Raw genomic sequence first — 25,304 nt, forward strand, 5'->3', positions numbered from 1 at the left:
TTTCATTTCCTGACCTGCTCTTCTATTTGAGACATTGAAATGGCCCCAAGTTTCTTCTGTCATTCACCATCTTGCTTTCTCTCTCTCTTCCCACCCCATACCCCTGTTCCTTTGATTTTTATCTGGCCGTAGAGAGCAGGGCTAAGGGAGGGCTCAGAGGAGAAAGTCAAACCGCCTCGTCCCAGGGCCCCAGAGAGTGACACGGGAGATGAGGACCAGGACCAGGAGAGGGACGCAGTGTTCCTGAAGGACAACCACCTGGCCATTGAGCGCAAGTGCTCCAGCATCACAGTCAGCTCCACGTCCAGCCTGGAGGCTGAGGTTGACTTCACGGTCATTGGTGACTACCATGGCAGCGCCTTCGAAGACTTCTCCCGCAGCCTGCCTGAGCTTGACCGAGACAAAAGCGACTCAGAAACTGAGGGCCTGGTGTTCTCCCGGGATCTCAGCAAAGGGGGCCCCAGCCAGGAAGACGAGTCTGGGGGCATCGAAGATAGTCCGGATCGAGGGGCTTGCGCCACCCCAGATATGCCCCAATTTGAGGTACAGTGGAGCATCCTGGAGACCTGGGCCCTGCAGGCACTGCATGTTCAGAGGGCCCTGGGCCATTTGTGAGAAGACTGAACCGCCAGCCTGCAGCCCAGAGCCCCTCAGCCTGAAGCTCTGTCTCATGTTGCATGACTGCCCCTCGCAGAAAGCATGGTTCTGTGCTCGCATGTTTACCATCTTGGTTTACCCCTAACATGCACTCCTTGGTGTTTTTAACCTTGTGACCCCATCGCTTGCCTGAGGTCAAGTGATGCCAAGCAGTCTGGTCTTACTCGGCTCCTCTCCCTGCCTGTGATGCATGGCACCTGCACAGAGCATGTGCTTGTGGACTTGCAGGACTCGCAGGGCTCCTGCGGCCTGGCCTGAAAGTTGATGGCTCTTCCTGATCCTGGCCCTGCTCCCTCCCTGGGTCTGGGCTTCCTGGGGAAGGGGCAGTGGTCTAAACCCATCTGGCCCTGGGGTCTTGGGGTAGCAGTGGAAACTCCTAGAGAAGAGGAAACATCATCATGGAGGGGGACACAGGGATAGACCATATCTGTGTCTCTCTGCTTTGTGTCCTTGTGTCAGAGAATCTTTGTCCTATGATTCCTTTGCCCTCTCATCTCTTGCAGTCCCAGCCTGTCTCCCACCACACCCTCCTCTCTCCCATGTTCCAGGCTTTGAAATATGAGCTCATCCACTCTGGGCTTTCATTCTATGCAATACCTTCTGGGTAGAAAGTTTTCCTTCCCCTTCTCTGCCTTGCAAACTTGTCATGTTTCAGGACCAAGATCAGATATCACCTTCCCTAGCAAATGCTTTCCTGACCACCCTGGGCAGAAGTGTTGCTCCCTCCACAGCTCCCTTGCTCTATAATGCTTCTGCTCCCAGCATCATCCCAGGTAGTCAGGCTAATGGCTGCCAGTTCTGCTCTCCCACCGGGTGGCAGCTCCTTTAAGCCTGCACATACCAGGCACTAATAGATGATTAACTGGATGAGTGGCTAGATCTCAGGGCTACAGTAATCTATAAGAATCCCTCACACTCCCCTCCCAACCAGATGGCAAGCTATTTCATTTGTTCATTCAGTTCACATATGCTAATAGTCACATGAACTGGCCTTGGTGGAGGAGTCTGAAGAAACTGATCATTTAACTGAAGACTTCTAGAGTAGAGGTTGAAAACTGGTGGCCCCAGGCCAGATCTGGCCACCAGATATATTTCCTTTGACCTTGATTAAAGAATCCGGACATGGAATATGAAATCCACAGGTGTTTTTTTTTTATCATTAAAAAAAATCAGATGATCCAGTCACTCAGAGGCCATGACTGCAGTTGGCCAAACCTGAGTGGAACCCATGTGTTCTCCTATTCACCAGTCCTCAATAAGCCCACTTCGCCCCTTTGCATCTCCTGCCTGGCCTCTCAAGGCCTCCAGGTGTGTGACTCCTGCTTTCAGGAACAGTTCAAAGGAAGCAGCTGGGAGGTGGTAGCATAATCATTGAAGTCATTCGGGATTCACTGACATCTATATAAGGACAGAATGTAGTGTGGGGCCCAGAATAGAGCATGTTAATTGAATAGTAGATGTTCTTTTAATGGTAGTCTAAAAAACACCTTCCAGCTGGTATGAGGTTATGCAGTGGCAGGGTCATGAGCGGCCTGTCTGGATGCTGCTGGCAGTTGCGGCTCTCCCCTTCGGCTGTCTGTCTGACGGCTTGCCATGCCTCTTTGCCCTGACCTGCATACCCTTCCAGAGACCTGGCCAGCTGCAGGGATGGAAATACACTACAGTTGTCTGTGAGCCAGAGTCCTGCAGAGGCTTGGGTTATGGACGGTTCCCCTTCATCTCCCTATAGCCTGTGAAAACAGAAACCATGACGGTCAGCAGCCTGGCCATCAGAAAGAAGATTGAGCCAGAGGCTGTACTGCAGACCAGAATCACCACAATGGACACCACCCAGGTAACCTGTGCCTCCCATTGCACCCTGAGCATAGATACTGGACATTCAAGGGTGGGGTCTCCTCAAGGCCAAGCCCCTTGGCCAATTCTTGCCACTTTGGCTTCTCCAGAGCCTCCTTGTTAACCTTGATGCTCTTCTGAGCTTCACTGTCCTCCCTGAGCTCTGGAGGTGAGCAGTACAATGAGTTCCTGTCCTGGGAAGACCACACCTCTCATGGCTTCAATTTCCCATCTTTAAAATGGGAATGATCATGTCTCCCTGTCCTCCTGGGAGTGCTGTAAGGACTAGTAGCTAGTAGACTGGACGGTGGCTTTCAGATTGCTTGAAGAAGTTGGAGAGGTTTCTTGAGTTATCCAAGGGCTGCTTTGGGAGAGAGAGGGAGAGATCCCAATCCAGCTTTAATCAGAACGACTCCCACTGGATCATTTTTTTACACATGGGGGTTCCATATCAAATGGGCAAAATGAATGAACTGAGAAAAAGATAAAAAGTCATTTGTCTTAGCAAGATGAAACATACTTGGTACTGTGGACAGACCTGTCCAAAAGAGACACAGGTACACTATAGGCGTACAGGTGTGCTATAGGTCTATAGGTACACTACAGCTATACAGGTGCACAGTGCACTGCCTAGGTTCCTCTTGTGATTTTTAAAAAAAGATTTTATTTATCTGAGAAAGAGAGAGACAGGAAGAGTATAAGTGGAAGAAGGGGCAGAAGGAGAGGGAGAAGCAGGCTCCTTGCTTATCAAGGGGCTCGATCCCAGGCCCCTTAGATCATCACCTGACCCAAAGGCAGTCACCTAACCAACTGAGCCACCCAAGCGCCCCTCCTTGGTTTTTTGGTTTTTAAACTTTGAACCTTGAGATTGTAGGTCTGAGAGATGCCCTCTGGTCTCCTCCTGGCCAGAGGAACTGCAGTGCTGGGGACAGAGGCTAATTTGCATCTCAAGACTAAAATGAGGCATAAATCAACACAATGTGGGCAACTCTGTTGTTTCCAGAATTTTTTTCTCCCCCTTTGGTAACATGCATAGTATCTATGTGGCAGTGGTGCAGCAGTCAAGACGCTCGAGTTCTGACGAGCTGTGTGATCTCAAGCAACATGCCTCCTCTGTGGCCCATTTTGTTTTATAGTGACACATGTAATCCTTATTGATGTCAAAACAAAACAACAGCGGTGTTATGAAATTCAAACAGAACAAATTGAAATTTTTCTTGTGATTCTTCCCAGAAAAAAAAATGCATGCATGTTCCAATATATACACTTACATCTCTAGATATTGTAGAATTTTACACGAAAGAGATCTTCTTTTACACCTGACCCTTTTCCTTAATGACTGTCCTGGAGGTCCCTCCTTGTTGCCTTATGTGGGCCACTTTATTTTCATAGTCCCACTTAGGAGTGGATCCTGACCTGGCCTGCAATATCCCATCAGTGGACCTCTGGCTGTTTTTTTTCTTTGGCAGTTAATGATCAATGCTTCAGTGAATTTATTTGTTCATACTTCTTAGCAAAATTTTCAAAGTTTATATCCAAAGGATGAACTCCTTGCATGGAATTGCTAGGTCAAGGAATACAGGCATTGAGATTTGCATAGGGCATGTGAAATTATCTGGGGTCATTGTCCTCTGTCAAATAAGATGATTCAAACAAACCAGGGGACCTGTGAGGAAGCCCTGTAATTTAATGTGTGTGTGGACAATCCCCCCCCCCGCGCCCCGCCCAGTGCATGTTCACTCACACAGCCCGTCACTCTAACTGGGAATGCCACCTGCCCAAGTAACAGATGCTGTAGGCACATGTGGTGTGTATACACTCTCTCCTCATGACTTCTCTGGCCAGCAGGTTGATGGGACTGCCCCAGGGGGAAAGGAATCCATAACAACTGCTCCCTCCATCACCACGGAGACCATATCAACCACCATGGTAAGTAGGACCCAAGAGATTCCCCTCTCTGACCAACCCCCTTGCCCTAAAACAGCCAGATAACAAAATCACATCATCGGCTGTCTAGGGAAGTCCTTATCTGCCCTCCCTGCATCAGGCATGGGATAGAGAGTCAAAGGCTTATTGTCTGGCACCATCGTTACCACAGAACATCTGGTCAGACCCTAGTTTTCCAAATAATGTGGGAGGTGGACACACTGAGTCTCAAGTTATCCAGACCATGTCAGCCACAGCAGGGGTAAAGGGAGGATTACCATTTGATTATTTGATTACTGGCAATGCATGACGATTATGCTGAAAGTCCTCTCTGACAGCCCCTGGCAGCTGTCAGTTTCTCATGTCTCGAGTCACTTCCTTGCCTTGGTCAGTAGATGGCGCGCAGTGAACCTAAATTGGAAGCTCAAGATTTTGGACCATCTCCCTAGACTGGTTCCACTATCTACATGCTGTCTGACCTGGTGAAGGAAGGTCCTTAGCCTTGGGTGTCTTCATCTGTAAAATGGGAATAATCCCCATTCTGCCTAGTTCAGGGGTTCTTTTTTTTTTTTTACGATTTTATTTATTAGAGAAAATGCACAAGAGGGGCACAGAGGGAGAGGGAGAAGCAGACTTTGTTCAGCAGGGAGCCCCACACAGGGCTTGATCCCAAGACTCTGAGATCATGACCTGAGCCGAAGGCAGACGCTTAACCAACTGAGCCACCTAAGTACCCTGGACTCACAGGTTAAGAGGGTCCAGTAACATCAGATCCTTTAATGATGACACAGACCAGATAGCATTGGGCACCCAGTCTGTGTCGCCATGCAAACTGCCAAGAACCATGAATGGGAGTGATTTCACTGAGTCCTCACAAAAATTGGAGGGGATTGACTTTTCTGCACCCTTTACAGATGAAGAATCTGCAGTGCAGGGAGGTAAAGTGACTTCCTAAGGTCCCACACCTAATAAGTGGTAGAGTCAGATTAAACCCAAGCATTGTGACCCCAGAAGACTCACTGTGCACCTCCACCACCCTGCACCCTCATCCTGACCACTGAGAACACTGGCCACTGGGGGTGGGGTGGGGGGCTGGATCTGTCTTGAGCCGGTGGAAAGTTGTTTTCATTTTTTTTTTTTTTTGGAAAGTTGTTTTCAAATGCTTTCTCTTGCCAAACCCCCGATATACACATAGGAAGGGAATTGCATTTAGATTACCTGGCAGGTAGGTTTTGAGTAAACAAAGACAAATAACTCTGAACCGGTTACCAGCTCGCACCCTCTTTCCTGGTTGCTCAGTCCCATCTGCTCCCCAGTCGTTCTCCACTGGCATTAGGATGCTTAGAGGGCTAAGTTTAAGTCTGTACTATGATGAGTAGGCAGTTACATCGTTCATTTACCCACCCGCCCACCGACCCATCCATCTAGCCATTCATTTCTTCCAAAAACATTTCTTAGTTTCTAATACAGAATACAGAGTTGAAGAAAATATGCTGCCTGCTGGAAGTCATCTGTTCAAGTAATGATCAGGGGCATGTGTCACCATTTAGGTCCTGGGCACACAGTGGTGAACAAGGCCCAGCTCTCCCACTTGCTAGCGGGATGACCCCTGGGCAAGTTACCTCTCTCAGTTTCTACTTCTGTAAACTGGGGTGATGGGGGCAATAATAGCACATCCCTCAAAGGGATGACCCGAGGATAGACCAAGGTAATCTGTGCAGAGGCATGCCTGGCACATAGTAAGGGGTCTGGCAATGTGAATTGATGTTCTTTTTCCCTGCCTTCCCAGAATGGTGTAATAATGCCTTCTGAGGAGCACAGGGAGGAGAGAGGTATGGGGGTGACACCCCTGACAGGAGGAGTGAGAAGGCTTTATCCCAGCAATGACATTTGAGCTATCCTTCAAGGATAAGTGACTGTGCAGCCACAGTGGGAGGCATCCGAGGCAGTGAGGACAGCAGGTGCAAAGGCAGGGATGGGAGGGAGTGTAGCATTTGGGGAAAGGCAGGTGGTCAGTAAGGCAAGATGTCAGGAGTGCGGAAGAGGAGCAGGGGGAGAAGAGGCTGGAAAGGCAGGCTGGGCCAGGGTTGAAGGACCTCAGATGTCATGTAGGAGGTTCAGACTTCGTCCTCGAGACCCTGGGGCATCACTTCAACTTTTGAAATGGGGGCATGATGTCATCAAATATGTGCTTCCGTGCTTTGGAAAGATTGCGCTAGCAAATGTGTGGGATGTCACTAGAGAAAAAATCCCCTCCTCTCCTCCCTCCCTCCTTCCTTTTCCCTCGGCAAATAACTTGTTGAACACTGTGTGATATGCAGTGCCAGGTGCTCTGAAGCCAGCAAGGAGGGAAATAGTGTCCTGAGCCCACAGACCACTGGGAGAGACAGAAAGAGAAGGCAGGGAGCTAGGCAGGGCCGGTGTGCAAGGAAGTGAGTGGATACTGAGCAGGGGGAGGGAGGTGCAGGGTTTGGTCATGGACAGAATGTTCAGGCAACAGAAGGAAAGGTGGGCTGGTAACCTAGCCCTCACTTAGCCATTCTTTTTTCTTTTTAAAGTTTTTAAAATTTATTCATGAAAGATGGAGAGAGAGAGAGGCAGAGACATAGGCAAAGGGAAAAGCAGGTTCCCAGAGCAGGGAGCCCGATGCAGAGACTCAGTCCCAGGACCCCAGGATCACGACCTGAGCCAAAGGCCAACAATCAACCACTGAGCCACCCAGGTGTCCCTCACCTAGCCATTCTTGAAGTGCAGTCCTAGAAACCATTAGAAAAGCAGATCTCTGCCCCACCCCACCCCCTCAGACTTATCAAATCAGAAGCTCTGGGACAGGGCCCAGCAGTCTATGGTGCCCCTCAAGTCTGAGAGGCACTGATGTAAACAGAGAACAGTGGAGGGGATTGCTCTCTAATGGCAGGTATGCATCAGGAGTGGGGAGGAGGCAGTGGATTCCATGTTGGACCCGATGAGCCCAAGGTGTCTGTGGGACATTTCCAGGGCAAAAGTTCTGAGGAACAATTGGTTTTGAAAGTCTAGGTTTCAAGAAAGATCTGGGCTGTAGATAAAGAGATAGGGCCAGTGGCCCTGTGAGCAAGCCTTGAATGGCAGAGGCAGCCCAGAGAGAGGGTGGAGAAGAGAGAGCCCCCAGTCTGCAGAAGGAATGGCCCCAGAGGAGATGGTGGCAATGCCCTGGGGAGGGAAGGGAGCCACACCTCCTTGAGGGTGGAGAGAGGACTGGCTGGAGACAAAGGAGAGGCAGGCAGAGCAGATGGCGCCTTGTTTTGAACAACCTATGTCCTCATTAGTGGCCTCTATTTTCTGTTTGAAGGTGGAAGTGCGACTTTGTCTGAGACAGAGGGAGCAGTGAGAGGAGAGGCTGTAGGGGAGAAATGCCTGGAGTGGCAGTAGGCTTCAGAGGGGCTAGTGACTTTCCTAAGCTAGCAGGAAGGAAGCATTGAGCCCAGAAAGCTATCCCCACCCTTTTTTTAATTGAAGCGTAGTTGACACACAACATGACATTAGTTTCAGGTGTACGAAATAGTGATTCGTCAACTCTATATACATTATGCTATGTACACCACAAGTGTAGCAGCCATCTGTCACCATACAATGCTATTACAGTACCACTGACTATATTCTCTATGCTGTACCTTTTCATTCCGTAACTGGGAGCCTGTATCTCCCACTCCCCTTCACCGCTAGTTGCCCATCCCCCCACCCTCTCCCCTCTGGCAACTACCAGTTCTCTGATTTATGATCTGTTTATGCTTTTTTCATTGGCTTGTTTTGTTTTTTAGATTCCACATATAAGTGAAATCATATGGTATTTGTTTTTGACTTATTTCACTTAGCGTTATACCTTCTAGGTCCATCCATGTTGTTGCAAATTATAAGATCTCATTCTTTTCATGGCTGACTAAAAACATTATATATATAATATCACATCTTGCTTATCCATTTATCAATTGATGGACACTGGGGCTGCTTCCATAATTTGGCTATTATAAATAATGCTGCAATAAACATAGGAGTGCATATCTCTTTTCAATCAATGTTTTTGTTTTGTTTTCTTTTTTTTTTTTTTTTAATGTTTTTGTTTTCTTTGGGTACATACCCAGTACTGGAGCTACTGGATCATATGGTACTTCTATTTTTAATTTTTTGAGGCACCTCCATACTATTTTCCATAGTGGCTGCACCAGTTTGCATTCCCACCAACAGCACACAAGGGGCCCCTTTTCTCCACATCCTCATCAACACTTGTTTCTTGTTGGTTTGATATTGGCCTTTCTGACAGGTGTAGGGGGATATCTCATTGTGGTTTTGAGTTGCATTTACTTGATGATGAGTGATGTTAAGCATCTTTTTGTGTCTGTTGGCAAGGCTGCCCTTTATAAGGCCTGCTGCTGGGCCACACTCTGGGACTCCATCTGAGAAAGTTGCTCGTTGGGGAATGCCAGGCAACAGATCACTGCCTCAGTTGTAGGCAAGCACCATGCAGGATGGGGGGTAGGCAAGACAAAGGCAGAATGCTTCTGTCCTTACCTGTCCCCTGGCAGCCAGAGTTTCAGATCTAGTACCATGCACAGACCAGAATCAGGGTTCAGCCTGCTAGATGGCTGCAGAATAGATGCAGCTCTGGGCCCTTGGACAGACAAGGGTGAGCCCAACATGGTGCAGAAAGTAGGAGGTAGAGGCAGGCTGCCAGGCTCCCTGCCAGATGTGGGGCAATACATCTGGCCAATCCAGGAGTATCTAGCAGCTAGAATCCACCATAGAACAAGGAGAGCTGCTCCGGGGTAAGAGTTCCTAAGGCAAAGCAGTGTTGCCATAGTGTTACACATTGGGCTTGGAGTCTGATGAACATGGGTCTAAATCCAGGCTCTGTCACTAACTTGCCATCAGACTTGAATAAACCACTTGACGTTCTCTGGCCTTCCCATTTCTCAACTGTGAAATAGGAATATTAAAACAATTTCCTGTGGTTGTTCCAAGGATTAAATGAAATAGTGCATCCTTAGCAAAATACCAAGCACTTAACAAATACACCGAAAACAGTAGGTATTACAATGTTATTAGTAGCCAGCCTATATTCCTATGTTTATCCTAAGATTGGCATTTGCAAAGCCCTTTCTCCTCTGCTAACCTCATAATGTGAGTCACTGTGGGAGTTGAGCAGGGCATCTTTTTTTAAAAAATGTTTAAGACTTAGTATTTTTAGAGCAGTTTATTTTTTAGAAGTTTCACAGGGCAATTGAGAGGAAGATACCCCATATGCTCCATATATGGGGGATATATACAGAAAGATTTCCCATCTGCCCCCTACCCCTGCACACACACAGCCCCCCTCCATCCCCCATAATTAACATCCCCTGCCTGAGTGGGGCATTTGTTCCCATTGACGAACCAACATTGCAGGGGTCTCATTTTATAGGTAAACCCTTAAGGCCCATAGAGCAGAAATGGCTCTGCCCCAGCTCAGGTGGCTAGAACATGGCAGCGCCAGGACAAGAACCTGGATGTCTCCACCCCTTTGTTATTGCTTCCTGAGAGCAATGCTGTGTCTTGTTCACCAATGTCCCTAACCCCAGGCACTCTAAATGTTGAATGAGTGAATAGGTGAGCAAGTGTGTAAGTGTGTGAGCAAGTGAGAAAGTATGAGAGCAGGTGTGTGGGTGAGCATGTGAGTGCATGACAAATGTCACTCCTCAACCTTGTGGCCATGAGAGCTACTTGGCCATGTGCTCTGGCCATCCTGGGGGCCCACCCACATGAGATCTGGCCATCTGAGCACTATTGTTTCCCCAGGAGAACAGTCTCAAGTCCGGGAAGGGGGCAGCTGCCATGATCCCAGGCCCACAGACGGTGGCCACGGAAATCCGTTCTCTTTCTCCGGTAAGTGGGTAGGGCCAGCTCAGGCTAGGGGACTCTGTGCTGAGAATATGGTCCACAGGTGGCCCACAGCAAGTGCAGCGTAGAGCCCAGTGGGCTGCCCTTTTAAGTACAGTGCTAGGAAACTGGATCGTTTCCAGATGCCCACAGGGCTCCCTTCTCCCCACCAAAGTCTCATCCGTTGCCTCCACCCCCCACATACACACACCAGAGGGCATTGTGATGTGAGGGTGAAGCAGCCCCTCTCCTTGTGGTGCCTGTGATGTGACAGCTCATTTGCATCTTCTCTCCTGACTATCCAGGAGGAGAAATGGACTAGGAGTCCAGAGGCTTGCACTCTGGACATGGCTCTGACAATGGCTCCCGTGAGCCTGAGTCTGTCACCGTGAGGTCTCTTGCATCTCCTGCATTCTCCAAGTCTGTCCTTCTTACTGTCTAGCCCTGGAGACGTGTTCCCAGCTCTGAGGGGGTGGGGGCTTGGGAGGGCTCTGTTTCCACCCTGGATCCCCCATTCTCTCTTCTCAGATGCCAGGATTCTTAAGTTCTGGGGTCTTGTTAGGATTCTGGGCCTCATGCATCTCAGGTTCCAATGATTTGAGAATTTCATGGATCTAGCATTCTGAAGATTCCATTATTCCTGAATTCTTAGAATCAGTGATTTGAAGCATCTTGGCTTCCAAACTCCACCTTCGTGGGGCCCCTTAGGTTTACCCCCCCCCAACCCCGCCTGCAGAGCCCAGTGTCCTTACCTGACACCTGGGGTGGGGGGTGGTTATATTCTGCAGATCATCGGGAAAGATGTCCTCACCAGCACCTACGGCGCCACCGCGGAAACCCTCTCCACCTCCACCACCACCCATGTTACCAAAGTGAGTAGCAGCAGGGCACTGTCTGCCCCCAGCCTGGCTGTGGGGCTGGAGAACATCATTGCCATTGTTGTGCCTTGTAACGTGGACAGAGACCTGTGGTGTTCTAGTTTCTGGAGTGCTATGCACTTTGTTCTATACTACAGGTTGTCCTCGGCACGTACCCTGCCCTTCAATGTTGACAGCCAGGCTGGGGAGCAAGACCACCTCACCAGAAGTGATCCTGAGCCATGGCATTTGTGCCTTATAGACCTTAAGTGCTGGCAGCATTTAGAAGGGGGTGATGTAAGGAAGCCTTAAAGAGTGAGGTGGGGTCTTCTGGAAAAAGTGGGATTTGTGCAGGGTCTTAGGAAGCCAGGTAGGCCTCGTGAGGGAGGAGAAGACAGATGCAGACATTCTAAGCAATGCAGAAGATGGAGCAGAGACTGCGTATTTGTTTATTTGTTCGGTGAGTGGATGTTAGTGAGCGTCAACCTTATGACCATCTCGGCACTAGGGATCCTGGTGGCAGCCACAAGTGATGCATGTTTGTGGGAACAGAAGCAGTGGTCTCCATCAGAAAGAAATAGCATGTAGGGGGCATAGCTGTGGGGAATTGGGGTGGACTTTTGGCAGGGGAAGCAAAATTATAGGCAAATGAGACAAATTCCAGGACAGATGTGACTATGAGGGGTCTGAGTCTAAGAGCCATTGGAACACTGTTAAGGTTTTTTAACTGGGGAATGACCCAGTACAAAGGGGTTAAAGCAGAAGAGATTCAGTCCACCAGGATGTGCAGGTAGATGGGGGAAAGAAGAGAGAGAAGCATGGAGTGACCAGGGATGAGGGGACTAGACCAGGGGTATGAATCACAGTGGTGGACAGAAGAGGTAGGGCCATTGGACAGTCTTTCCCTGCCAGTCAGCTGCAACTCAGCCAAGGAGCACAAGGGGCTGAAGACAGGCTGACAAGCAGATCCATGCCTGCATGGCCAAGAGGAAGGCGGGAGGAGGCCCAGGCCAAAGATGGAGGCCTGGAGGAGAGAGGCCAGGGAGGCAGGTTGAGGTGGAGGTTCTGCTGAGCCATCCAAAGAAGTCTGCTGGGTAGCCCTGGCCCTCCTGCACAAACCCTGTCCCAGCCCTGCTCCCTCCTATGCAGGACTCAGCACCCTCGCACCTTCCCTAGAAAGCACCCACTCTCACCGAAAGCGTCTGTGAGCAATGTTGACTTCACTGAGAGTTTTGTGGGAAGGTTTTCCATTACACACCCCACTGCATACAGCTCAGAAAACTCCTCTTCCCAGAGTCTCTCTCCCTCCCAACCAGGAGCCCTCTTCTTTCTGTCTGCTCCCAGCTCCTGCTGGGATTTCCCTCAGCTACCACCCTCCTTGGTATGCCAAGCAATTAGGTCCTTCCCCATCTTCTACTTCTAAACTTGCACCCAAACCCAGCCCTTGCAGAAAACGGTGGAGGTTATAAGTGTCACCAATGCAATTTTCTCTTGTAGTTATTGTTTGAAGTCATTTAAGATAGAACTTTGTCACCATTCACATTTCATTCATGTGTTCATTCAACAAATCTGCATTTAGCACCTGCCCTGGTCAGATTGGACAGGGGAGAAGGGTAAGAAGGGATACAGAAATGAACAAAACATAGCCCCTCAAGATCTCCATAGTCCTCAAGATCTCCAGCCTACTGAGTTAGGCCGGGTCCACACATACAAGGTCAGCACAAGGCAGAGAGCCCCAGACACCACGCAAGAGAGACCAATTTGGTGCTCAGGGAGTACCCAGGCAGGAGGGGGGCAGGGTCACCAACCAGGATCAGGGAGACATTACTTGAGGTGGGCTTGGAAGACCTAGAAGGGGCCAGTTGATAGGTGGGGGAGTGGTGACAGCGGGCAAGACATGCAGTCTAAAGTTCCACAACCAGAAGAGGGAGCCAGGAGAGAAGGTGACTGCTGGTTCCAGCCTCGCCCTTGAGGGGTGCTTTGGATGGGTGCCCTATCACACCCCAGCAGGACCCAGGGCTGACTTTGCCGCCCTCTCACTCTACAGACTGTGAAAGGGGGGTTTTCTGAGACGAGGATCGAGAAGCGGATCATCATCACTGGGGATGAAGATGTTGATCAAGACCAGGTATGGGGGTAGGGAACACTGTTCCCAGTAGCCTTATCCAGTCACCAGTCCCTCCCATATTGGGTCACCCATGGGCAGCTGCCCGATGGGCAGAGATGATGGCCACTTCATGCTGACCCTGTTCAGACAAGGAGCCCCAAATAAGCCCCAAAGGAAGGGACATAGAATGGGAACCAGAAGGAGCCAGAGGACCCGAGCTCTAGTCTCTCCTTTTAACTGTTTGACTGCTGCCCCTCCCTGGGCCTCAGTTTCCACAGCAGTACACTAAGGGGTTTTTGGTCTCCACGGTTTCTCCCATATTCCATATCCTGTGGTTCCTCACTTTTTTGCTTTTTTCTACCAGGCCCTGGCTTTGGCCATCAAGGAGGCCAAACTGCAGCATCCTGACATGCTGGTAACCAAAGCTGTCGTATACAGAGAAACAGACCCATCCCCGGAGGAGAGGGATAGGAAGCCGCAGGTAAGCCCTCTGAGGCTCAGCAGCCATGAGAGGGAGCAGGGAATATGGTAAGGTCTTCTGAAGGTCATTTCCATCTGAGAGTCCATCAGGTGGCTTGGTCCCTATCACAGCTTTAATCTCCCATTTTCCTGGTTTGTGGCCCAAAGGAGAGAAGTAGCTCCTCCAAGTATAACAAGTCAGAGTAGGAAGTGGGAGGGGGAGGAAGACTGGTTCCTTAGCTTATTGGGGGTTTCGGGCTCCAGACCCAGAAAAGTAAATCTGGGAATGATAAGAACAGGGAGAAAGGGTTGATAGCAGGTGCTGTGGTGGGACAGGTGGAGACAAGCATAGCCTCACTGGCCATTACCTAGAATCTTGAAGCCAGAAAAAGGTCCCTCAGACCTAGCACCACATCCCTGTCCCTGAATCTCTGCCTCCATCACAGATCACTGGGTGTTGCAAAGGGGGAATATGATGACCAGAGTTCCCGATCTCATCTGTTTTGCTAGATTGCAAACCCTTGATTTCTCAGGCTACCTTGGGCCAGAAACTTACTTTTCTGTTTCCTTATGGACAGACCATCAGTGCCCTGCTGAACAAGAGGAAGGAGATGGTGCTATAGCAGATAGGGCTTTTATTAGCCTAAACTGGGGGAGGGGTTCCTCTGGTCCCTCTAGAAATTAACTGAATTTTATCAGACCTATAAAACAAAACTCATAGACATTGAGCAGAGTAGTACATAATATGATTCTACTCATAGAAAGTTCAAAAGTAAGCAAAACTAATCAATGATGCTGAAAGAACAGTGCTTAGTTCTGGGATGTGATATTGATAGGGAGGAATCACAAGGGAACCTTTTGGGGTGCTGGAAATATCAGCATCTTGATCTGGGTAGGTCATGTGGGTGTGTACGTATATAAAAATGTGTGGAGCTACTTGGATTTGTGTTCTTTACACATTTCGAACTTTGTACCACAATAAAAAAAATAACTCATCTCAAAGACCCCTACAAGCAGTAGATCTCCTTTTTGCCCTCTTCTCTAATGAATGAAACCGTGTTTTCTAGAAAGATACAAGAATGTGGATTACCACTCCTTTCCTGTCAGAAGAAAAAGCACTGAACCATTTTCCTGCCCCTTTTTTTAAAAGATTTTATTTATTTTTATTCATAAGAGACAGAGAGAGAGAGAGGCAGAGACACAGGCAGAGGAAGAAGCAGGCTCCATGCAGGGAGCCCGACGCGGAACTCGATCCCAGGCCTCCAGGATCATACCCCGGGCTGAAGGTGGCACTAAACCGCTGAGCCACCCGGGCTGCCCTTCCTGCCACTTTGAAAGGCTGCCAAACCCTGGTCTAGACTGTGCTGTCCAACAGAACTTTTTGCAGCCATGGAAATGTTTTCTTTGTACCATACGACACACGTTGGCTATTGAGCACTTGAAATTGGCTAATCTGAAATCAGACATGGTTTAAGGGTAAAATGCATGCAGAATTTTGAAGACTTAATATGAAAAGGGGCATGCAAAATATCTCAATAATATTTATATTGTTTACATGTTCCAGTGATAATGTTTGGATATATTGGGTTAAGTAAAATATATTACTAAAGTCAACTTCCCCTTTCTTTTTTACTCTTTTTAAGGTAATTTAAAATTTAGAATTTTAATTTAGAAATTAAAATTTTCTATCTAGAGGATTTAAGGAAATTAGAGATATCTAGAAAATTTAGCAAATATTGTCTAGAAAATTTTAAATTCTGTATGTGGGCTCCCATTCCTATGTCTGTTGGACAGCACCACCCTAGAAGTATAAGCTGGTCATGGGCAAAGCCTACCTCCCAGCCTTCCTCAGACTTTCATGCAAATTGTCACTCCTGTTTTCTCAGTTGTCCAATCATTCTTACCATTCAGCCCCTGGATCTCAGAGTGGTAAGGCAGGGCACTCATCACGCTAGTGCTAAACTGGCAGCATTTGCCTGGGGAGTACAGATAATAGAGAACTGTTGTTATAAAATCTGATTCAGGGGCAGCCCAGGTGGCTAAGCGGTTTAGCGCCAACTTCGGCCCAGGGCCTGATCCTGGAGACCCAGGATCCCTGCATGGAGCCCGCTTCTCCCTCTGCCTGTGTCTCTCTCTGTCTCTGTCTCTCTTCTCTGTCTCTCATGAATAAATAAATAAAATCTTTTAAAAAAAATCTGATTCAGGGGCAGCCCCGGTGGCGCAGTGGTTTAGCGCCGCCTGCAGCCCAGGGCATGATCCTGGAGACCCTGGATCGAGTCCCACATCAGGCTCTCTGTATGATGCCTGCTTCTCTGCCTGTGTCTCTGCCTCTCTCTCTGTCTCTATGAATAAATAAATAAAATCTTTAAAAAAAAATTAAAAAATAAATCTGATTCAGAACAGCCGGACAGGACCTGGGGGTCTTTATTTATATGTTGGTCCTTAGGGAGTCCATATGCAGCCATATGCAAAGAATTCTATGCTGGGAATCCGGGGACCTGGCTCCAATCCCAGCTGTTCCCCCGTGGACACTCATTTTCTCATTTGCAAAACCAAAAGATGGGGCAAGTCCCTTCCAGTCATGGCTTTCTGGTTGTTTATTTGCTTTCTTGGAGTATCTGTCACGTGTTTCTCATATTTTCTCCTCTCCCTATCTTGTTCCTTCCCATCTTTCCCAGGGCATTTCCAGCCAGTCCCCCAGGCTCCTCCCTTCCCATTCTCCCTGACCACTCAGAACTCTTGCCCCTGCCTCCACATCCTGGCCATTCCCCCACCACACACACACACACACACACACACACACACCACAGCCTTCCACATCTGCCTGCTTGGAGGATCTCATATGGAAGGGGGGCCTTCTTACCCCTCTTTTAGTTCTTCCTTTGATTCCATTCTCCCACATACCACATTCTCTCTCTCCCTCTCCCTCTCCCTCCACCCCCACTCCTTCTCTCTCTCCCTCTCTGTCTCTCCTCTCTGTCTCCCTCTCAGATTCTTCTGTAAAGGTCACCTTGTTCATGTCACCCTGGAGAGACAGATGTTTTTCTCTTGCCTTTTCTGCCCATATGCTTTACCACTAGTTACTGCCAAGTAGGAATCATCTTTGACCCCTAATGCAGTCAGACTCACTCATGCTAGGGGAGAAGGCTTCTCAGAATATGAAAACTCTTTTTTAAAGAGCTTGAAACATTTGGTTTGATGGATGGATGCATCTTGGTACCCCCAGGAAAGATCTGGAACCCTGCAAACCTGGCTTCGAATCTCAGCCCTGCTTGTTATTAGCCGTGTGACTCCCAGCAGATTATTTATCTCTGCACTTTGTTCATTGGCTAGCAGTCAGCAACTGTAATCACAGTGATAACAATTGCTGAAATATATGAAACCTTTACACTGTTCCAGGCACCAGGCTACACACCTGACATGAGTACTGTCATCTGCTTATTCAACTCAGCCCTGAGATGTTAGGTGACTTGCTCATAGCTATGTGGCTTGATGAGGGAGTCAGAGCTCATTCGTGAGACTCCAAAGCCATACTATGGTCTTAACCTCCTTATCCCATAGGGTTAGTGAGATCACACACATACAGTAGTTAGCACAGTGCCTGGCACATAGTAAGTGCTCTGGAAAAGCTAATGATGACTATGATTGCTATCAACTCAAAGGAAGCTAACAAAACCCTGCACATTTGGACTTTGATGCAATAAACTGAGAAGAATAAATTATAATATGGTATCATTTAGGTGTTCCTGGCATTTCTGAAGTGTCTTTAGGCTTTTAAAGACATCCTACATCATGTTTACACTGAGCTATGGGACCTAAAGTGCAGCCTGCACTGTAAAAAATAATAATAATCCTCAGGTAATTAGAATTCAGTAGAAAGAACACACCCAAGCTTGGAGCCAGAAAGCTCCTTTCTCCAGAGTGCCCAGAGGAACCTCCCTGGGCCTCAGTTTCCTCATCTACAAAATGAAGTTAATCTATAAATTAGAGCTGCTACAATAAGTAAAATCTATGAGTGTCTTTGTTTGGGCTGCTGTGACAGCAAACCATAGATGGGGTGACTCAAACAGCACATTTATTTCTCACGATGATGGGAAGTCCAAGATCAAAGTGCTAGCAGATTCCATTCCTGGTCTGCAGGTGGCTGTCTTCTTGTAGAGAAGAGAGCAGAGAGAAGGAGAGAGAGAATTTCTGTTGTCTCTTTTTATAAGGGCACTAATCCTATAAATGAGCACCCCCACCCCTTGTAACCGAAGTACCTCCCAAAGATGCCACTGCCAAATCCCTCACATTGAGTTAAGGCTTCCACATATGAATTTTGGTGGTGGGACACAAATAGTCCATAGCAGTGAAACACAAGGACAGTCACTCACATACAGAAGGTGCTTAGCGCTGAACCTGCACCCTTATCCCTGGAGGTTTTGCCATGTTGAGGCATTCATGAGAACCCTGAGAAAGTCAGACTATAAGCTTCTGCCACCAGCCTGCTGCACAAGGGCCTGCCTTCTCGTAGGTGTCCATCTTGCTGGTCTTCAGCTTCTCTTCCCTCCCTGAATCCTCCAGAAACATGTTCAGACTCCAGCTGACTCTTCCTTCCAGAAGTTCTTCCTCTTTAAAGTTCTTGCTGTGAGAGTGGAAAGCACACCTACTCACAGACAACACACAAGCCAATTGTGTGGTTTCTGCTCCCTCTTCTCCCACTGGCCCACCTCATTCAGACAGGACCTGTCTCCTGAAATCTGCCAGCAAGGGGACGGCCCCCACCCAGCTTCCTATCTTTAAGATTTTGAATAGTAGGAGAAAACACTGACCTGTTTCAAAGCAATAACCTTGGGTTCTAGTTCTTGGGTTCTAGTTTCATTTCTAGATCATCAACTCACTGGGACATTGAACCCTCTGATCTCTATTTTTCCCATCTGTCAAATAAACTGAGAAGAATTTTGTGTATATGACTCCATTTGCACTTGACCCCATGTGAGTGGTAAAGGGCAGGAATGATACTCCACCTGTTAAATGGTTTGAGGTAGTTACTATATACCATGCACAGTGCTGACCACTGGAAAGACAAAGATAAGTAAAAGCAGCCATTGCCCTCAAGGAGATCTAAATAGCTAAGTTAACAATAGCAGTAGTAATAATAATAATAACAGTTGGTATTTGTTCAGCACTTCCTGTTTGCTAACCCTGGTTTCAAACACTTCCTGCAACTGCATTAGGAAGCACCCATTCTTACTGGGGAGGATGTGAGGCCTAACAAATTTAAGAAACTCCCCCAAGCTTGCAGAGCTAGTAGGCCACAGAATGGGATTCAAACTCAGGCAGTCTGATTGCAGAGCCCCTGCCCTTAACCACAAAATTTTGGAATCAGACTTGAGCTGGAATCCAGGCTCCAGTTTCTTTATTGAAATATAGCCCCTTGGAGTTTAATCCTCAGGACACACAGACCCATGAAGATCAAAGAAGAAAATCACAGAGGGTCTGCAATCACAACCAAACAGCTCTTAGAATGAGAAGAGGTAGGAAGAGAAGGTGAACCACATGTGACCCGAGCTGCTTAGTGTTAAAGGAAACTTGGACAGATTTCCAGGTGGAAGAGAAAGATACCACCTCCCTGGAAACGAGCAAATGGCTATGGGCTTTGGGTTCAGACAGGGGTGGCTTCAGGTCTCAGCTGCCTCTTATAAGCTGTGTGGCCTTGGATAAGACACTCTGTCTTCCTGAGCCATAATAAAGGGCACACAGGAAAGGTAGCTAATATAACCTTTTGCCACATATTTAAAGATGAGTGACAAAACTTTATTAATTTTTCTTGTCCTCTTTGTATCCCCTTCCCTCCATGCCTCTGGTTCTAGGAATCCTGACCTCTGTGAAGAGATGCTGGCGTTTCTGGTCCAACCCAAGCCAGAGAACCATTAAGAAGGGGCCTTCATTCTGGATTCTCCGACTCAACACCGAAGTCCCAGCTGTGATGTACTGTCACCGAAGAGGGACTGGGAAAGGAAAAGCATATATATATAGATATATATAGATATAGATATATATACAGGAAACACCGCGTCCTTGCACTGCTGCTGGGGCTGGCCGTGCAGTTGGCCAGCAGCAACAACCAACATCTGAATGCCTACATTTCCTTTGCAGACAAATTGAAGAATTGGCGGGATTTTTCAGGAAAAAAAAAAAATATATATATATATATATAATGACAATAATCTCTCACTCCCCCTTTCAAAGCCCTGCGGAACGACAAAAGCAAGCCAGACCACAATGATTGTAGGAGTTCCATACGACCCTGGTTCTGCACGTTACATCGAGTAGACACGAGCATTCCATTTGTCCTACGGCGTGTCCTGCCCACTCCAATGCAAAGGAAACACTTTTGCAGCAAAGCAAGAGAAGTCGCAGCAGCAAGACATGCACCGTCAGCCATTTGCTGAGAAAAGAAAGAAAATCCCGCACTTGGAAAGGAGGAGGAACACTGGATTATTATTTTTTGGGTCTTGACACTGGGCTGCAAAATCCACCTTCCTTTCTCCTGACTCCCCTCCCCCTCGACTCACACGTCTCGTTGTCATTTCTGTCTCGGCTCTCCCCTCTCCCTCCCCCACCCTCTGTATCCCGGCCCTGCCAAGGGCTGCTGCAGATGACTCTGGTTTGAAACAAGGAAAAGGAAAGAAAGCGAGAACAGACAACCCAGCCACAGGAAGGAAAGTAGACATTGTATGTTTATGGGTTCTCATTATGAAGGTGCAGCTTGTAGGAGATGTGTATGGATGTGCTTTTAAGTTATGTATATTACATATAACAGGAAACAAATATTAAAATAAACAGTGCTGGTAAGTATGAAGCTGACATTTTAAAATTATAATTATCCGACTGTGATTGGTGTATCCCAAGGTTCTTAGATCTCACTGAACCAACCCAGCCAAGGAGACCTGGACTCTGGCTGTGGGTTGCTCACGGTAGGAGCTGATGGTTCAGCGTAGTAATACAATGTGTGGTATTTGTAACTGGTTGATTGGTGGGGAGGGGTGGGATCCCCAGACCGAGGGGCAGGGGTTTGGCAAGAAGGAAGAAACACAGATGTAGTCCGAGATGCCTCCCCACCCCCCTCGGGCAGTAGCCACCAGGGCCTGATCTGTGCTCAGGTGTGGGGTCCAGAGTCAGGATTCTGCTACAGGGGTCTCCTGGCTCAGCCCCCATACCTCCCTAGGGGGTTTGCTTCGATTTTCAGTCTTCTCTTTTTTTGGCCACATGTCTTTTCCCTGACCACAATGTGACAGCTGACTCCCCCTTCAAAGAGATGTGACACCCCTGGCCACTGCAGAGGATGGTGGCTTTAACCTGGCTGTCTGGAGAGCCCAGCTTGCTTTTGTCCTCTACCTCTCCCGCATTCATTCTCTTCTTCCTGGGCCAAAGCAGCTGTGGTAAGAGACTGTGAACACAGAGCAGGCCCTGATAGGTCAAACTTCATTTCCAAAGGCTTTACCTGCTCCTGAACAAGCTGAGGATGAAAGGTGGTGTTGCTCAAGAGGCTCCATCTATGTATAAGACTCTGGCTTTGGAAACCTCCCCTTTAGCCAGCATCTGAGCTCTGAGCTTATACCCTCAGAGTCCCTGAAATTGCCTTCAGACCACAGAAGCCCTTGGAGAATACCCCATCAAACTCTGGGGCTTTCCCAGGCTTGCCGGGCCGTGAGCTGCTTCCCTGTGCTCAATGAGCCTCCTTTGGAGGGAATATGTCCCCACTGCACTTTAATTTCTCAGCCCCATCGTACATCCCCAGTCCCACCTCTAAAGTCCTCATTAAATCCGTTCAACAATTTATTAAGTACCTCCTTGTGCCAGGCACTATTCTTGGACGGAAGGAGAGATTGTGGGGGAGGGGAGGGACCTGGAAGTCCTCTGAGCCAGCCTTACATCTTCAGTCATGGCTTGCCCCTCTGAGAGCATTTCCACATTCTCTCCAATTATTGGCCATTGCCCAGGGATACTCCCACACACACCCAGGGCCCAGGCTTACTTATCAGTTACCCCCAATGATATATATGCTTAGTTTGCTAAGCTGGTGCCGACCTGAGACAGGACAAGAAACCAGAACAGTGTTTGCCTCAGGGCTAAAATGGGACAGAGCAGGTAGTGAAAGCCCTGTACTTAGGGCTCAGATGGCAGCTTCAGCCACATCCACCACCACCACCCCTGCCCCCTGAGCAAAACTGGTGGCCCGCTCCAACTCCCCCCGAGTGCCACAGCTCATTGCCATGCACCAGGTTCTTTTTACAATCTTGGTGGAGAAGCCACAGAACCTCCTTTCCACCCCTCTCAACCTGAGAGTTCCTATTCTTTCTGGGCCAAGAGCTGGGATGGTTCCACCCTTCCTGGGCCACCCGGAATTTGGCTCAGGCACCCCTATCTCTGCAGGAACCAGGCGTCCCGAGAACACTGGCCACACCTCAGAGGGAGAATATTTGTTCTGGATTCTACACCTGTTTACAGCACCTGCATGTGTGGCAGGGACAGGGATGAAGTGACCAGGTTTAGCTTGTGGGCTGGCCAGGGTTTGCGGAGATCTCCATCCCATGGATGCCGTGACCTTCCTTCCATGGAAAGGCAGGCAGTGCCACCAGGGAGGAGGGGAGCTGCAAAGCTGAAATCTAGGGCACTGTTTCCTCCCCATCCTCCTCTTCATAGAGAATATAGATGTTTGTCTTGTCTATCTTCAACCTACTTTTCTTTTTTTTTTTCCCTTTTCACATTTCTCATCCTTTCTGTGCTGCCTTTCCACCCAAGAGACCATGTAGCATAGTGGAAAATGTCCTGGAGGGTATCCTGGTTCAGCCCCTAATGCATCATGTGACATTGGACTAGTCCCACCTCCCCCTCCCTCTTTGGGTCTCAGTTTCCCCATTTGTAGAATGAGCAGGATAAACCAGATGCTCTCCAGGGTCTTTTCCCAGTCTGCTGTCCTACAGATCTTCATTTTCTCTTGTTTTGCTTTCTTGGGATCTTTTCCATCTGAGGGTATAGGAAGTGCCAGGACCTGTTTCAGTTTTTGAATCCTGCAAGCACATTCCAAGACTGGCCTGCAATTGCATGAGCAACATCACTCTAAATAATTTTTTTTTCAAAAGCACCTTACCAACCAACTGCGATGCTGTCCTGTTCCTTTTTACTCACCCCCTACCTCCCCTCTTGTCCCCACGCTCTCCCCCCCACCTCAGTGCTCTGTGCTGTATGCGTGTGTTCTCTGTTCTTGTATACTCAATAAAAGTGAAATAAATGTGTTTGATGCTGAACCACAAACTGCCTTGGCATATCCCTCTCTTTCTCTCTCTCTCTGACCTTAGCTACCAGTAAAAGTTGGCATTGTGGGAAGGGCTAAAACTGGTGTGGAGAAATCCCAACCTTGAACACTTTCATTCAACACATATTTGCAGCTTCCAGTGTGGTCCATGGCTTGGGTTAGGCTCTGCAGGCACAGCATCAAGTAAGACAAAGCTCCTGCCCTCCAGGAACTCTCAGGCTGGTAGAGTGCAGGAAACAGATAATACACCAGGCAAGCAATCAGAGACAATTCCAGAGTGATCAACACCAGGAAGGAAATGCACAGAGGAAGGAGATGGTCGCTGAAGAAGACCACTTTAAATAGGGTGGGGAGTTATAGTCTCCCTGAGGAGGAGTTGAGTGAAAAAGATACAGTAAGGTGAGGACCTTGAGCAAGAATGTTCTAGGTAGAAGGAACAGTAAGCATGTGGGCCCCAGGATACAGAGGGGCTTGGTGCATGGAGAAATAGCCTCCACTTTCTAAGAGAAGAGCACTTATATTGGGGTCTCTTCCTACAATCTTCTCCATGGGAGCCTAGTGGATAAAGTATACAGCAATCCAGCTTCAGCCTTTGCCCACTGCCACATATGTTGCCATATCCTTGTCCATGCCACCCGTCTCATTATTGACTTATGTCTAAACAGACGCTGTAAAAAAAAAAGAAAAAAAAAATATATATATATATAAAATACGATATTCTATAAGTCAAAAACTAGTGTCACGTGCCAAAGAAAGGAGGTGTTCATAAAAATAAATGCAAAAATATAAAATTGAAAACCCACAATTCATGTAAAACTTAAACTCACTCCTTGGGCTACTTGAGTTGCATGTACCACACTTTCCTTTTTATTCTACTAAGTGACTCACCCAGGCCACCTTTCTGTCTTGCCCAAAACCTCACAAGTGAGAACCACTGCAAATAATTGGGTGCATTTTCTTCCACTCTTTTTCCAGGTGTATGTATCTCTTAAGAGCTTACATTACCTGGTCCATATCATTCTAAATACTATTTAAAAACTTAAGTTCTGGGGCAGCTTGGGTGGCTCAGTGGTTTAGTGCTGCCTTCAGCCCAGGGCCTGATCCTGGAGACCCAGGATCGAGTCCCATGTCAGGCTCCCTGCATGGAACCTGCTTCTTCCTCTGCCTGTGACTCTGCCTCTCTCTCTCTCTCTCTCTCTGTCTCTCATGAATAAATAATATTTTTTTTAAAAAACTTAAATTCTGAATGTTTCCTAGTAATTTTGAATACTAGATGCTATTTTTTTTCTTTTTAAAGGTGATTCACTAAATGACACAAAATGCTGTACAGTAAGAGCAATCCTTCAAACCTCTCCAGACTCCCATCCATTGTCAGAGACAGTTGCTTTCAGGAGCTTTGTGAATCCATCCCTGAAATTTTTCCTGTATGTTTCTTTTAGCTATCTGTCACCCATGGAGTTCTGGTATAGGACACAGTTTGCAAATATTGGTCCCCACTCACCTTGGGTCTGTATCTCTACTTCCCAGAAATACAGAGTCAGCCTCTGTGTTGCTTGGGAATAATCTGGTGTTGATTTATCTAGATCAGTGGTTCTCAAATGGGGAAGGAGGAGGATTTTGCCCTCCCCCCACCCAGGGAACAGTTAGCAATGTCTAAAGACATTTTTGGTTGTCACAACTGAGGGGCATTGCTGGCATTTAGTGGGGAGAGGCTGCTAAACATCTTACAATCATAGGATAGCTCCCACAACAAATCTGGTCTGATTTGTCAGTAGTACCAGAGTTGAAAAACCTGATCTGGGTGGACATGTGACCCATAAGATGAGATTCCAGGGTCATCTATAGCTTCCATGCCCATAATCCAGTGCCTTTGGAGTCTCTGAGAAGATGGTGAGCCCAGCTAGAATGGGGAGCTCTGAGACCAGACCACAGAGCTCAGTGCCCAACACTGATAATAAAGAGGGCAGGGGAGGGATCTGAGCTTTTTGGACAAGAAATGGAACTGACATGACAGACTGAGATTGACATGCATGACTGTGACGGATGGAGGCCATCTCCGGTTAACTCTGCAGCAGCTTATTGTGATTAACCATGACTGCAGGGCCCAGTCTATTCTGCAACCTACTAAGGGATAAGTTCTGACTGAGACACATTGGTGCGTCTGGCTGTCACTGAGGAAGTGTGACAGACAAGCTAAGAAGCAGGAGCACGGAGCCAAGAAGAGCCAGTCAGACCTTGGTTTGCATCCTAGCTCTGCCACTCTCCAGCTGTGTAA

The 25,304-nt window shown here is 47.9% G+C and overlaps 1 protein-coding gene across 19 annotated transcripts in view; it reads left to right on the plus strand.

Moving 5' to 3' along the window:
• Positions 1-23,028, plus strand: part of EPB41L1 (erythrocyte membrane protein band 4.1 like 1) — a 143,818-nt gene extending 120,790 nt beyond the window's left edge. For 9 of the 19 annotated variants that reach the window (XM_038572171.1, XM_038572175.1, XM_038572174.1 and 6 more), the window contains 8 exons: positions 133-543; positions 2,387-2,491; positions 4,336-4,419; positions 10,225-10,311; positions 11,094-11,177; positions 13,210-13,290; positions 13,634-13,750; positions 19,581-23,028. In XM_038572171.1, the coding sequence (XP_038428099.1) occupies positions 133-543; positions 2,387-2,491; positions 4,336-4,419; positions 10,225-10,311; positions 11,094-11,177; positions 13,210-13,290; positions 13,634-13,750; positions 19,581-19,589 (978 nt within the window). In that variant the 3' untranslated portion in view covers positions 19,590-23,028. The remainder of the gene's footprint in view (positions 1-132; positions 544-2,386; positions 2,492-4,335; positions 4,420-10,224; positions 10,312-11,093; positions 11,178-13,209; positions 13,291-13,633; positions 13,751-19,580) is intronic. The other 10 variants (XM_038572168.1, XM_038572180.1, XM_038572182.1 and 7 more) reach the window with 6 other exon arrangements.
• Positions 23,029-25,304: the final 2,276 nt, after the last annotated feature.

The sequence above is a fragment of the Canis lupus genome, chromosome 24 (genome assembly GCF_011100685.1).
Source record: "Canis lupus familiaris isolate Mischka breed German Shepherd chromosome 24, alternate assembly UU_Cfam_GSD_1.0, whole genome shotgun sequence".
Lineage (NCBI taxonomy): Eukaryota > Metazoa > Chordata > Mammalia > Carnivora > Canidae > Canis > Canis lupus.